Here is a 15,347-nt window from a genome sequence, read left to right on the forward strand (position 1 = left end):
AGGGGAGGGGCAGGCCCTGCAGGCACTGACACATTGCTGACAGGCAGGGAGGGGAGTGTGGAGAGAACGGAGGAGAGGACAGAGGAGGACACAGGAGAGCTGCAGATGACAGGAGGCATGTAAACTGACCACAGTGTCAGGGCTCAGCAGCCATGATGAACCATGGTCAGTTTACAGAGGGGAGGGCAGAACCAGGCAGGATCAACCAGGTATTTCAGCTGATACAAGGGGCCAAATTACACAGCGCAATCACTGTGCTGTTATTCATGCTATAAAGCTTTAATCAATGGGAGGAGCCAGGTGACATCACAACTGTTTTCCGGCCAAGACCAGAAGTTTACATTCACTTCACCACTAGATTTGGGGACTCTGCTACCCCGTTCATTACCATTATTCGGTGGTAACTACTAATATGTAAGTGCATGTTTTTATTAAAAAATACTGCTGTTACATACTACAGGCATCTGTTTATTTCTCAGTCATGAGCCGATCTGCCAATATTGTGGAAGGATCTTTATCATTGAAGTGCCTTACTCAACACATTTATAACATCTTTATTGAGCTGATCTGCCAATATTGTGGAAGGATCTTCATTATTGGAGTGCCTTTTCGAACGCGTTTATAACATCCTTATTGAGGTGAGCGGCCATTGCACTCACTGATTGGATTGGTGTTGGTTCACATTTGGATTTTTGCACAGAAGTCACATTACTGCAATTCCATCACTTTTTTTTCATGGGCTTGTATATTTCTGTTCTATTGGTCCCATGAAGTTTTGAGACTCTGCACAGAAGTCACTATTTATTATCGCAATTTTGTCACTTTATATTTATGGATATTTTTCACTATATTGGTCACATGAATTTTATGGACTTTTTTACACATATTTATTCTTATTTTTCTTCTACTACCTTTGTGTGGATATATATTATTCATCTTACCATGTTTTGCGCATTATTATTGTTTGCCCTTTTGTAGATTCAAGCACTTTATATACATTTTCTTTGTTATCAGATTCACTGTATGTGGGGACACTACATTAATTGGCTGTTATTGCTATTCACATTTATTTATTTTACACACATTTATGATAACTATTGGTAGCGCATTGGTTTATTGACTCTATTCGTCCGAATTTGTATTCGGACTAAAACGAATTGCACAGGTCTAGCTGAAACAATAAAAAGGCAAAATACCAGATCAAAAGAAACTATTAATGCCAAATAACTAGGATTGCATTCCAGGCTGGTTAGGTAATGGCTAGAGGTTCTCCTCATTACCGCAGATATTGGCTTCAGGTTTTTAATTTTAAATATAAATGCCACATCATCCTCAGGGGTGCCTGCAATGGGACTTTGATGCAACATTCATCTGGAGGTATCACTTTAAATAATCTATATATACTGGGGTATATGTACACAATTTCACCAGGACTCTTATCAGGTTCTTTCCTGGTAATACCTGTTTGTAAATTGGCTGTGTGTGTAGCACTACCCCTGAAGGAGCTGCTTGGTAATTTGGGTTCACTGTTCTGCACCTCAATTCAAAGAACAACCTCAGCCCTTCTGACACACCGGGTTGAGTAAAAGTTACTGCACTCACTTATAGGAACACAAGTGTAGATACCTTTTAACTAGGGATGATCGAACGGCTCGGGTTGACCATCGGTTCGGCCCGAACATTGACTGTTCGAAATTCGGCCGAATTCCGAACTTTTTGCTGAAAAAGTTCGGAATTCGGCAACCAGAACCGACCAAAATGCAATGGTACAGGAACTGGGCTTTAAAAGCCCGTGAGTGGACCAGAAACATTAGTAAAAGCCAATTGAGGGGGCAGGAGAATGCTAGGAATGTGATTGGAGTGACTAGGGGGTCCAGAGGCCAATCATTAGTGAATACGCCCCCCAGTATATAAGATAGCCCTGCCAAATTGCTAGCATTTTCATACAGGGCTGTGGAAGAGAATGGAAGCAGTTCTGTTACTTCTGCTTCAAAAGTGTCATTTAGCAATTATTAGTGTGAGGAAAGGGATATCTAGTGTAGTTAGGGTGCTATTTTCCACTATAGTTAGATTTAATAATCTAGTTTCTGTAGGGAAAGTGTTAAGTGTCAGGGTGACCATAGTGTACTGTAGGGTTAACTGACTCTGACTGCTATGGCAGGGTGACAAAACCCTTCCTTGTCAGGGTGACCGCTATAGAGAAAAGATTGTTTCTCTTAGAATACTAATAGAACCGGATAGTGGCTTCGCCCCTGTCACTCGGCTTTTTGTTGCAGGCGTTTATAGGGCTTTTTTGAGGACATGTTTGGAGTCAGGCATGACATCTGAACTTCTGTGTAGGGGTATATATACAGGGAGTGCAGAATTATTAGGCAAATGAGTATTTTGACCACATCATCCTCTTAATGCATGTTGTCTTACTCCAAGCTGTATAGGCTCGAAAGCCTACTACCAATTAAGCATATTAGGTGATGTGCATCTCTGTAATGAGAAGGGGTGTGGTCTAATGACATCAACACCCTATATCAGGTGTGCATAATTATTAGGCAACTTCCTTTCCTTGGGCAAAATGGGTGAAAAGAAGGACTTGACAGGCTCAGAAAAGTCAAAAATAGTGAGATATCTTGCAGAGGGATGCAGCACTCTTAAAATTGCAAAGCTTCTGAAGCGTGATCATCGAACAATCAAGCATTTCATTCAAAATAGTCAACAGGGTCGCAAGAAGCGTGTGGAAAAACCAAGGCGCAAAATAACAGCCCATGAACTGAGAAAAGTCAAGCGTGCAGCTGCCAAGATGCCACTTGCCACCAGTTTGGCCATATTTCAGAGCTGCAACATCACTGGAGTGCCCAAAAGCACAAGGTGTGCAATACTCAGAGACATGGCCAAGGTAAGAAAGGCTGAAAGACGACCACCACTGAACAAGACACACAAGCTAAAACCTCAAGACTGGGCCAAGAAATATCTCAAGACTGATTTTTCAAAGGTTTTATGGACTGATGAAATGAGAGTGAGTCTTGATGGGCCAGATGGATGGGCCCGTGGCTGGATTGGTAAAGGGCAGAGAGCTCCAGTCCGACTCAGACGCCAGCAAGGTGGAGGTGGAGTACTGGTTTGGGCTGGTATCATCAAAGATGAGCTTGTGGGGCCTTTTCGGGTTGAGGATGGAGTCAAGCTCAACTCCCAGTCCTACTGCCAGTTTCTGGAAGATACCTTCTTCAAGCAGCGGTACAGGAAGAAGTCTGCATCCTTCAAGAAAAACATGATTTTCATGCAGGACAATGCTCCATCACACGCGTCCAAGTACTCCACAGCGTGGCTGGCAAGAAAGGGTATAAAAGAAGAAAAGCTAATGACATGGCCTCCTCATTCACCTGATCTGTTCCCCATTGAGAACCTGTGGTCCATCATCAAATGTGAGATTTACAAGGAGGGAAAACAGTACACCTCTCTGAACAGTGTCTGGGAGGCTGTGGTTGCTGCTGCACGGAATGTTGATGGTGAACAGATCAAAACACTGACAGAATCCATGGATGGCAGGCTTTTGAGTGTCCTTGCAAAGAAAGGTGGCTATATTGGTCACTGATTTGTTTTTGTTTTTGAATGTCAGAAATTTATATTTGTGAATGTTGAGATGTTATATTGGTTTCACTGGTAAAAAAAAATAATTGAAATGGGTATACTGTATATTTGATTTTTGTTAACTTGCCTAATAATTATGCACAGTAATAGTCACCTGCACACACAGATATCCCCCTAAAATAGCTAAAACTAAAAACAAACTAAAAACTACTTCCAAAAATAGTCAGCTTTGATATTAATGAGTTTTTTGGGTTCATTGAGAACATGGTTGTTGTTCAATAATGAAATTAATCCTCAAAAATATTCATTTGCCTAATAATTCTGCACTCCCTGTATACACACACATATATGTATACAAACACCTACACACATATAGGTGTGAAAGTAGCAGAAACCTATGCTTGCGCTAATGAAATAATTAACAGGCATATGTCTCCTCTCCTATCACACCTATATATGTGTATGTGTATAAATACATATAAGTGTATGTGTATATATACCCCTATACAGAAGTTCAGATGTTATGCCTGCCTCCAAAGACCCCCAAAAAATGCCCAAAAAAAACGCCTGCAACAGCACACCTGGGCGTTTTTCTTTGGCACAGGCGTTTTTTTGGGCATTTTTTGGGCGTCTTTGGAGGCAAGCATAACATCAGAACTTCTGTGTAAGGGTATATATACACACACACATGTATATATATATATATATATATATATATACACATACACATATATAGGTGTGAAAGTAGCAGAAACCTATGCTTGCGCTAATGAAATAATTAACAGGCATATGTCTCCGCTCCTATCACACCTATATATATGTGTATGTGTATAAATACATATAAGTGTGTGTGTATATATACCCCTACACAGAAGTTCAGATGTTATGCCTGCCTCCAAAGACACCCAAAAAATGCCCAAAAAAACGCCTGCGCCAAAAAAAAAAACGCCCAGGTGTGTTGTTGCAGGTGTTTTTTTTGGGCATTTTTTGGGGGTCTTTGGAGGCAGGCATAACATCAGAACTTGTGTAAAGGGGTATATATACACACACACTTATATGTATTTATACACATACACATACACATATATAGGTGTGATAGGAGCGGAGACATATGCCTGTTAATTATTTCATTAGTGCAAGCATAGGTTTCTGCTACTTTCACACCTATATATGTGAATGTGTATATATACATACATGTGTGTGTGTTTATATACCCCTACACATAAGTTCTGATGTCATGCCTGACTCCAAACATGTCCTCAAAAAAGCCCAATAAAACGCCTGCAACAAACAAACTTTTTTTTCTGGTTCTGGACATGCTAAAGAGCTGAAACTTCACGGGTACACTTTTTAGACCCCCCAGACACTAAATCCAAAGAAATCTGATTTTTTTTTTTTCAATAATTTTTTCAATAATTGGCTCTCTATCAAAAATGACAATTTTTAAGAACTTTTTTTTGTGTGATTAATAGTCTATGGGGCATGACCCAGAACCCTAGGGACGTTTTAGGGGCATTTAAAATGGTGTTTTTTGATTACCGAAGTTCGGGTCCCATTGATTTCAATGGGGTTCTGAAATCCGGGCCGAACTTTCGGGAAGTTCGGGTGTTCTGGTCGAGCCGAACTTTTCAAAAGTTCGATCATCCCTACTTTTAACTTGATTGTGAATTAGTACCAGGAAATAGACACAAGACTGTTTAGTGGTAAAAAAAAACTCAATATATTGGTACAGGTTAGAATAAATGGTGGTTTGAACATAAATGAACACACAGAATGTAGGTTCAGCAACAGTCTGCTAGAGAGCATAATCACTATGTCAAAATAACTTAGAACAGAGTTCTGTACCTCTAGACTCATAAATTAGCAAACTCAGCAATAAATGGTATATATAAGCAATAACTACAATGTGAACAATAATACTATAACTATTCTAGCATAATCTCTAGGAGAATGGCTAGGATATGGTGCAATGTCCCCTGAGAGGTACCTCTTAGCATAAGCAATAGGCAAAAGTTTGTGTAACAGTTGCAAAGGGACAGTCTTTAGTCCTAACTCTTCAGCCAACTAGCGTTGGGGCCCAGTTGTACCATTGGTGCACATGAGAATAGTCCTAGTTGAGCCTGCAGGCAGAAATCAGGCTGCCAGATGACTGTATGGTCAGGTTCTGAAGATCTCAGTAAATCCCCACAGCAGTAGCTAACCATTCCCAGCAATATCGCAGCTCACTATCTGGCCATACACAACGATTTGTCCACTCTCATCTTTGTGTCTCTCAGTTCCAGTTTCAGATCCTGTCCTGGAGGTGAGGTGTCTCCAGAATGGCAGCGCTGAGATCTCCTGTGAGGTGAAGAATGGGACTGACCCCGCCGTCTACCTGACTGTGAGTGGACAACTGGAGGTATATATTGTCACCAACTCAGAGTGGACAGTCCATGTCACTGTGCCTCCAGTGTCACCACCCGATTCCTGGAATATCAAATGTTCAGCAAAGAACAACATCAGTGAGAGATCCACCAATCAGACGCAAGATGCTTGTCTAGGTGAGTGACTTGTGTCCTATCCCTGCTGAATCCTGTATATTAACTCTGTATATACTGTACCAGAGCAGTGATCATCTTCCTTATTATACTGTGTACCCATTATAGAGCAGACATTGATCAGATATCCCTGGCTGGTCAGGAATCACTGGGATCCTGTGATGTCATTGACCAATTATGGTGGTCCTGTCCATGTATGGTAAATGACCTCACCCAGAACACCCAGCCCCTTTGTATATATCAGCTGTCATCCACCAGAGCTGTCAGTACACTTTCCTTTTTTTTTTTTTTTTTTTTTTAAATGAGTGGGGTTCTATGTACTCATTCACAAAGGGGGAACATGGTCAAACAAATAGAATGAGGGTGGGCCTTGGCACTGCGTTGGGGGACATGACCAAAATAATAACATTCCCATTTGGTGGGGAGATGTGATTTCAGTAATGCTGAAACATTAAAATGCAAAACTCCATTAACCACTTAAGCCCCGGAAGATTTTACCCCCTTCCTGACCAGGGCCTATTTTGCGATTTGGCACTGCGTGATTTTAACGGACAATTGCGTGGTCGTGCGACGCTGTACTCAAATGAAATTGACGTCCTTTTTTTCCCACAAACAGAGCTTTCTTTTGGTGGTATTTGATCACCTGTGCGATTTTTTGATCATGCGCTATAAACAAAAAAAGAGCGACAATTTTGCAAAAATAACAATATTTTTCACATTTTTTTTATATGAAATCCCCCCCCCCCCCAAAAAAAATGTAAAAATCAAATTTTTTTAACATTTTAGGCCAATTTGTTTTCTGCTACATATGTTTGGTAAAAAAAATCGCAAAAAGCGTATTTTGATTGGTTTGCGCAAAAGTTATTGTGTTTACTAACTAAGGGAAAGATTTTTGTCCTTTTTATTTTTATTTTTTTTAACGAGTAATGGCGGCGATCTGCGATTTTTTTTGCGGCACTCCGACATTGCGGCAGACAGATCAGACCCTTGACTGACATTTTTGACACTTTTGGGGGTACCAGTGACATTACTACAGTAATCAGTGCTATACATATGCACTGTTACTGTAAAAATGACACTGGGAGGGAAGGGGTTAAGTGTGTCCCTAGGGGCGTGTTTCTTACTGTGATTGGATGTGGCTTTGTATGTAACAGCACATATCAACGGTCCTACATAGCAGGACCAAGTGATCTGTGCTTTTACACAGGGGAGAGTGACAAGCGGCTTTGTTTACATTAGCCGTCTGCCTTTCTGCCTTTCTACACGATGATCGCGAGTGACACACGCGCCGGCTTCACGCGCCTATTCGTTACCGGGCTAGTGACGTACCGATACGTCATTTTGCCTGGGAGGGGATAACCGCCGCCATATATAGTCAGGTGGTCGGCAAGTGGTTAAATACCCTCCTTGGGGTGCCCTGACCCTGACTGTGAAATGGCCCATCTATACGATGCAAACAACCTACTACAGCAACTCTGACACTTACAAAGAAAAAAGTGGATTCAATGTGCCTGCAAAATTACATTTCCCGCCCATTTACTTCTGTATGTAAACCAACAGCCGGGGATTTCATTCATCTATACCAGACCCTTATCTTAGATGAAGGTCTTCCATAGATGTTAATGGGGAACCCTCAAAAAAAAAGTGTGGATTTCTCCCCCTTATCCTTGATGTCAAAATGAACCCCATGCAAAAAAAAAAAAAACCTGAAAATAGCATCATGGGCTGCAACCAAATTCTTTACCTGGTATCGATTTTAAGCTGGAACTCCATACAAAAAATCAAGAAAAAAAGCAAAAAAGTCCCCCGAAAATCCAAATCAGACCCTTATCCAAGTATGCAGCCTGGGAGGTTAGAATAAGGGAGGCTGAGCTTCTCCTGAACCATATGAGGCCACATGCCCTCAATGTAGAGTGTACCTCAACACAGAGGCAGGTGCTCCTGAGTGATGTCATTGACCAAATGTGGTCAAGTCCATTTTATTCAATGATGTAACCCAGAGGACCCTGCCTTATTGCTTAAATCAGCTGTAATCCACAAGATCTGTCATTCACAGATGAACAATTTTTGGGATAGGACACTTGAGTTGTCTGATTTGTTTTTCTTTTGTGGGGATGGCAGGCATCAATATGGAGACAAGGTTCTCAGCCAGGGGATACCCCCTGCCAAGGTACCCTTCAATGTTAAGAGCCTGTAGTCTGGTTAGGTTCAGAAGAGGGGAGGGGGGAGGAACATGCTTGTCCCCCCCTTTTCTGGTGTCAGAACCTGCATCACCTGCTGGTAGCACTGTGGTTCCATGGGCGGAAGGTTGTAGTTTCATTGTCTACCAGCAGGTGTCTCCCAGCAGATTGCAGTAATCCGTTTCCACCTGATTTTGGCTACTGGAAAAGTGTTTAGTTCCTCCTGTACTAGTGCCTTTTGTGTCAGTGTTTTACTTTGCTTTACTAGCCAGATACTGTGTGCCGATTATCCTTCTCCTGATCTTCCTCATGCCCTGCATCCTGTACCTTGCTGCCTTTTCTGCTCCCCATGTACCTGAGCTCATTTCTGGTTCCCTTTCCCATATGTTCCCTGAATCTCCAGTTTACCCTGGCAATCTGTGTTCCCCATTTTTGTACATATTGTATATAGTTAGTTTGTTGTTAGGCTTTTGTTGTTTAGTTAGGTTGCTGGATAGACATTTTAATTATTGGGTTATGGTTTCTATGGTTTCTTATGGTTGCTTTGTTCACTGGATTATGGTGTGGGGTTGTTTTTCAGGGGTTGGGCTTGGCCCCTTAGTTCCAGTGAAGGAAACTCTTAAGGTGTCAGCATACCAAGACATTTTGGACAATTTCATGCTCCCAACTATGTGGGAACAGTTTGGGGATGGTCCCTTCCTGTTCCAACATGACTGCACACCAGTGCACAAAGCAAGGTCCTTAAAGACAAAAATGAGTGAATTTGGGGTGGAGGAACTTGACTGGCCTGCACAGAGTCCTGACCTCAACCCGATAGAACACCTTTGGGATCAATTCGAGCGGAGACTGCGAGCCAGGCCTTCTCATCCAAAATCAGTGCCTGACCTCAAAAATGCACTTTTGGAAGAATGGTAAAACATTCCCATAGGCAAACTCCTAAACCTTGTGGACAGCCTTCCCAGAAGAGTTGAAGCTGTTATAGATGCAAAGGGTGGGCCAACTCAATATTGAACCCTACAGACTAAGACTGGGATGTCATTACAGTTCATGTGTGTGTAAAGGCAGGTGTCCCAATACTTTTGACAATATAGTGTACCTTGCCAATTAGTGCTCTGGATTATCACTGATAAAATCAGTTTGTCTTAAAGGTGATGGTCCCAGTGGAGAAGCTCTTCACATTTTTTATGTTTTTTCAAAGAAGAAGAAGGAAAGATTATGCTACAATCCCAATCAAAGATGTTTGAATCTAAGGGGTTAGCAATCAGATCCATCCAAAAGAGTTAAAGACTAAAAGGATGGTACCTGAGCCTCGGGAAAGGAGATATGAGTTTTTGCCTGTAATGTTGTCCTTTTTAGGCACTGGACCCTGGGATTCGGACCCTTGGTGAAACCAACCACAAAGGTGCTCCGTCAGGGTGCTCTGCAGGTCCAAGAGAGTGGCCCCTCAAAAACAAGGGGGCCCAGTCCTTGAAGGTCGGCAAGTGACAGAAACTCACGGTGATGAGTGAAGAATTCTTGTTACAGATGCCTACGGCGGGACTGGTAAGTCCACTTTAAAAATATTTGTAAAAATATTTTTTATTGCACTGTTCCCTTTATAAGATAACAGATACCGTGTGCCATGTTGGTCTCTATAAAGTGACAGTAGGTGTATTCGCTGTATCAAAGCCATATTGTTTGTTTAAACATTTTTTTGCTCTACCTGTGCAAAACAGTAGGTGTATCAGCTATGTTAAAGCACACCTTGTTTGTTTTCACCCTGTGTGACAAAACGTAGTTTGTTTGCTTAATCTGCTCTCACCTCATGTTGTTTGGCGTACAAATTTTTAACCTTGGCGTGAAAGCGCTCGTGCATCCGTCTCCTTGGAAAGCTCCAGCAATGCAACACCTTCAGTGGCATGTCTGTGGCAACGGATCATTATTCGCCATTGAAGCACAAGCTTACGCATGAAGCCAGGAGGGGCGTTTCATGATGCAATTAGGGTGCATGTGGACGTCACGTAGCATTCCGCGCATGTGCAGCACAAGCACAAATGGCACGATTTCCTAAGGAAGTGTTTCCAGAGTGCAAGCCTCTGTCAGAGGCTGGAGGGGACACAGAGCAGCAGCAGCTGGGTTGCGTGAGTCACTGTGGGTGCATGTTTACAGGCACGGTCTGGTTCTGTTACTTTGGGGTAATCAGTGCTGTGTGTGATAAGCTGTACAGCTTGGTACAAGCCTTGAGTACACTAAAGTTAGTACCTCAAGTTTGTCTTGCCTAAAAAGCAATGTCCTCCCAAAAGAGGAGTGGGGGACAGCTGGAAGGAGCCCTGTGGTGCCTCCGACAGGACTTGAAGATCCTAGTCATGCTTCCTCTGTGTCTACCTCCCCTGGAGGGCCAGAGGCTACTAGCCAATCTAAACCATTATGGTTGTCAGGCATAGTAGCCACATCTAGTGCTTCTGCCGCAGCATACGTAACCAAGGACGATTTGGCATCCGCATTGGCCGGCCTTGAGGGTAAGATTGCTGGCATGGTTTCAGCATCGCAAGGAGGGAGAAAACATAATAGATCCCCCTCAACTGAGCCACCCCCTGAGTCAGTTCAGGATTGGGCAGAGGATGTGGAAAAAGTAGCTGTAAATTACCCTGTAGAAGGTCAAGCTGAGGTTTACACTTCTGAGGAGTCATACTCCGACTCTCAATCCCAGAGATTGTTGATTCAGTCTCTCAATGAAATGGTCCGGTTTGGATACAAATTCTCTCCCTTAGAGGTGTCTGAATTCTCTTTTTCCTCTCTAGGCTCATTGTGTCCTCCTCATAGTCCTCAGGCTTTTCCCTTACATCTGCTCTTGGAGCAGGTAATGTATGCTGATTGAGATCATCCTGATAGGATTTTTGTTCCTCCCAAAACATTTTCACTATTGTATCCTATGGAGGAAAAATTCACCAGAAAATGGAGGATACCTTCTGTGGATGCTGCCATTTCCTTTGTTAACAAAAGTTTAACTTGTCCTGTGGATAATGCCCAGGTTTTTAAAGATCCAGCTGATAAGAAGTTGGACTCCTTTGCTGTTGTAGGGTCTGTGATATAACCAGCAGTAGCAGCTATAGGAGTTTGCCAGCCTTTAAGGCCCCGTTCACATAGGGGCGATCCGACTTGGGGTGGCGACCTCCGAGGTCGCGGTGCGAGCAGCGCGCCGCGACCTCGGAGCGGCCGCCACGGACTTCATAACATTGAAGTCTATGGCGGTCACCTCCGGGTCGCCCCAAAGAAGCTCCGGACCCTTTTTCTAAGTCGGAGCGACTTGTTAGAACGACTATTAGAACGGGTCCGCAGCTGCCCTATGGAAGGCGACCTACGGCGACCTGTGAGGCGACCAGGTCGCCTTAGTGTGAACCGGGACTAAAAGATGGTATTAAGCGAGTTTCCAGGACGGTTCCTTCTCAAGGAGAGTCTGTGGAAGATTAGACAGATCTACCTCGCACTTTATGTTTTGCAGTAGATGCTCTTAAAGACTCCATACAACAAATGTCATGGTTTGCTCTTTTAACAGTGCATATGTGCAGAATCCTATGGCTAAAAAGCTGGTCTGGAAATTCATGGTGATACATAGAATCCATGTTCACTGGTTTCACAGTTCATTCACTCAACAGTAACTGGATTTAGTTTTTTTTTTTGATGATGTACTGTGTGTATTGGGACATTATTCGGAAGACTTCTTAACCACTTCTGGACCGGAAGATTTTCCCCCTTAATAAACAGTCTATATTTTGTGATTCAGCACTGCTTTACTTTAACGGACAATTGTGCGGTCGTGCAATGCTGTACCTAAAAAAAATTGAAGTTTTTTTTTTTCCCCACAAATAGAGATTTCTTTTGGTGGTATTTGATCACCTCTGCGATTTTTATTTTTTGCGCTATAAACAAAAAAAGAGCGACAATTCTGAAAAAAAACCAATATTTTTCACATTCTGCTATATAACATTCACCAAAAAAAATTGAAAAATCAAAATTTTTTAACATTTTAGGCCAATTTGTTTTCTGCTACATATTTTTGGTGAAAAAAATTGCAATAAGCGTATTTTGATTGGTTTGCGCAAAAGTTATCACGTCTACTAACTACGGGAAAGATTTACGTAATTTTTATTGTTTTTTTTTTTTTTTTACTAGTAATTGCGGCGATCTGCGATTTTTAGCTGGACTGCGACATTGCGGCAGACAGATCGGACTCCTAACTGACATTTTTGACACTTTTGGGGGGACCAGTGACATCACTACAGTAATCAGTGCTAAAAATATGCACTGTTACTGTAATAAAGACACTGGCAGGGAATGGGTTAACATTGTGGGTGATCAAGGGGTTAAATGTGAGCCTAGGGGAGTGATTCTAACTGTGGGGGGGGGGGGCATGGCTAGTGAAATGACCATAGAGACCTGTGATCCTATAGAGAAGGATCACATTGGCTCTATGATCATTCCAAGGAGAAGAACGGTCAGCTGTGTTTACAACAGCTGACCGTTCTTCTCCCTCAGCGGGGAGCGATCGCGGGTGTCAGGCGGCAATCGGAGCCACCTGCCCCGTGCCTCGGCTTCCCCGCTGCTGAGTGGGGGCAGAAGCACGCCGGCAGTGGTGCACGCTCGCCCCTTAGCTGCCCGTGCGTGTGCAGGAGAGCCACCCTGCTGCAGTTAATAGGCGGTGGGTGGTCGGCAACCGGTTAATGCATGTATATATATTTACAATTGTTTTTTTAATTTTTTCACATTTTTTCACTTTATCTTAATATCAGTGGTTCATTGCGCTGCTTGTGTTGCTCATATCTGTCTTCATGTACAGTATATGTATGTGTGTTTTCACTTATATGTATGTAGATCTTTTGTCATCTGATGGTGGCATTTATGGTGTCCCCCCTCCCCTCAAGTGCATTGCTATGGGATGTTTCATATGGTAATGAATTTGGCTCTGTGTCCTGTAATGTACGATAAAGAAATATGGATTTTTCCTACAACTTACCTGTAAAATCCATTTCTTGGAGTACATCACGGGACACAGAGGTCCCTCCTCTCTTGTATGGGATGTTTTTGGCTTGCTACAAAACTAAGGTGGTTATATAGGGGGACTTCCTGTCTGATTGGTTGCCAATGTCCATTCATCTATAGGTGGCGTATAACCCATATGGTAATGAATATGGCTCTGTGTCCCGTGATGTACTCCAAGGAATGGATTTTACAGGAAAAATCCATATATTAACCCTGTAAGACCTGTTCATTAATGGCTGTGGAGATGCGGTCCTGGAGTTATATGGTTTGGGTGGGGGTCATTCACTGGCTACATGGGTTTAAACCTGTTCTGTGTCTTTTCTAAAATCTTTCACTGTTTGTGAATTTTACAACAAGGCTGCCCTGAGATTGTCCACATGGCATTGGGGTGCTCATACCTCATTATCATCACCCCTTCATAGAGGCTTCATATACTATTGGCAGTGTTTGTTGAGGTGATGTGATGGCTGGTGACTCTCTCACGTGGTCATGTCCTCTCCTGGCCCGCTGTCATTGTGTGATGATAATCTGACCTTCTTCTATTCTCCATGTTTACTGGATGAGTTATTAAATGGACAACTACATCCTTATCAAGACAACCAGAATCTCCGCCCTGTTATCAATGTGACTGTCCTGTTATAATGACACTGCTGTACTAAAGATCTGACCAGTGGCGGCTGGTGCTCCATGGGCCGGGAGGGGGGGGGCGTCAGACGGACCGCACCATGCTACCCCCCCGGACCACACCATACTACCCCCCCTGGACCACACCAGGCCGCACACCATATCAACACGCCCCCCCCCCCCCCGGGCCGGCTCACTCACCTAGCCTGGATATGTGGAGGGAGGGCAGGCAGCAGCAGCACACAGAGTTGGCGGCTTCAGCTTCCCCCTGTCTTCTGCGTCTCCTCCCTCCTCCTCCATGGCCAATGGCATGACTTCTCCTTTCGGCCACTCCGGAAACAGGTCTCAGATCCGCTTCCTGATTGGCCAGGAGGAGGATTCATGTGACAATATTGAATATTCATTCGCTATTGTCACACAACTGGGTGGGCTCGGGGCGTAGTGCTCTGCGCCCCAAGCCCACCCTTTTTTTTTTTAGCCTATTAGAGCCTCTGCCTCTAATCACATGCTTAAAAAAAAAAAACCCTATTAAACTCCATGCGTCTGGCGCCCGCATGCAGATTAGGGGGCCAGACACATAAATGGGGGGGGGGGGGCGGCGCCCCTGCTCCCCCAATGCACCAGCCGCCACTGGATCTGACTTGGTTTGATATCTAATATTACTATTCTGTACAACTCTCTCATTGTATCCCATTATCTCCATTTAGGAGAAAGTCGGTCTGGGTTGTGGTCAGGTTGGGGTCACCTCCTGCTTTATGGTGCGGTCTGTGTCCTCTGCACTGCGCTCCTCATCTTTATACTCGCTAGCCTGAGGAAGATGAAGAATTGGAATGAGAGGAGGAAGATAAGACGGGAACAGATGGAGATGGAAATGGAACCAAATTACTATATAGACTCAAACTAAAACATCTACTGTGCTGGATTTGTAGATATGCAAGGCTTTGCCCTCATCTTGTGAGAGACATTTAGCTGACATTTTATATATACAGTATATACAGTACCTCACAAAAGTAAGTACACCCCTCACATTTTTGTAAATATTTTATTCTATCTTTTCATGTGACAACACTGAAGAAATGACACTTTGCTACAATGTAAAGTAGTGAGTGTACAGCTTGTATAACAGTGTAAATTTGCTGTCCCCTCAAAATAACTCAACACACAGCCATTAATGTCTAGACCGCTGGCAACAGTGAGTACAGTGAGTACACCCCTAAGTGACAGTGTCCAAATTGGGCCCAATTAGCCATTTTCCCTCCCCGGTGTCATGTGACTCGTTAGTGTTACAAGGTCTAAGGTGTGAATGGAGAGCAGATGTGTTAAATTTGGTGTCATCGCTCTCACTCTCTCATACTGGTCACTGGAAGTTCAACATGGCACAAGTTTGACTCAGCGCTGACTCCGC

General features: G+C 43.3%; 1 protein-coding gene across 1 annotated transcript in view; it reads left to right on the forward strand.

The window, feature by feature from the left end:
• Positions 1-14,846, forward strand: part of LOC309547911 (uncharacterized protein) — a gene marked incomplete at both ends in the record, with an annotated part of 267,527 nt that extends 252,681 nt beyond the window's left edge. The window contains 2 exons of the mRNA XM_082247911.1: positions 5,859-6,122; positions 14,650-14,846. Coding sequence (XP_082104037.1) covers positions 5,859-6,122; positions 14,650-14,846 — 461 coding nt within the window. The remainder of the gene's footprint in view (positions 1-5,858; positions 6,123-14,649) is intronic.
• Between the last annotated feature and the right edge of the window lie 501 nt (positions 14,847-15,347).

This window comes from Pelophylax lessonae, assembly GCF_965119305.1.
Source record: "Pelophylax lessonae genome assembly, chromosome: 2".
Taxonomy (NCBI): domain Eukaryota; kingdom Metazoa; phylum Chordata; class Amphibia; order Anura; family Ranidae; genus Pelophylax; species Pelophylax lessonae.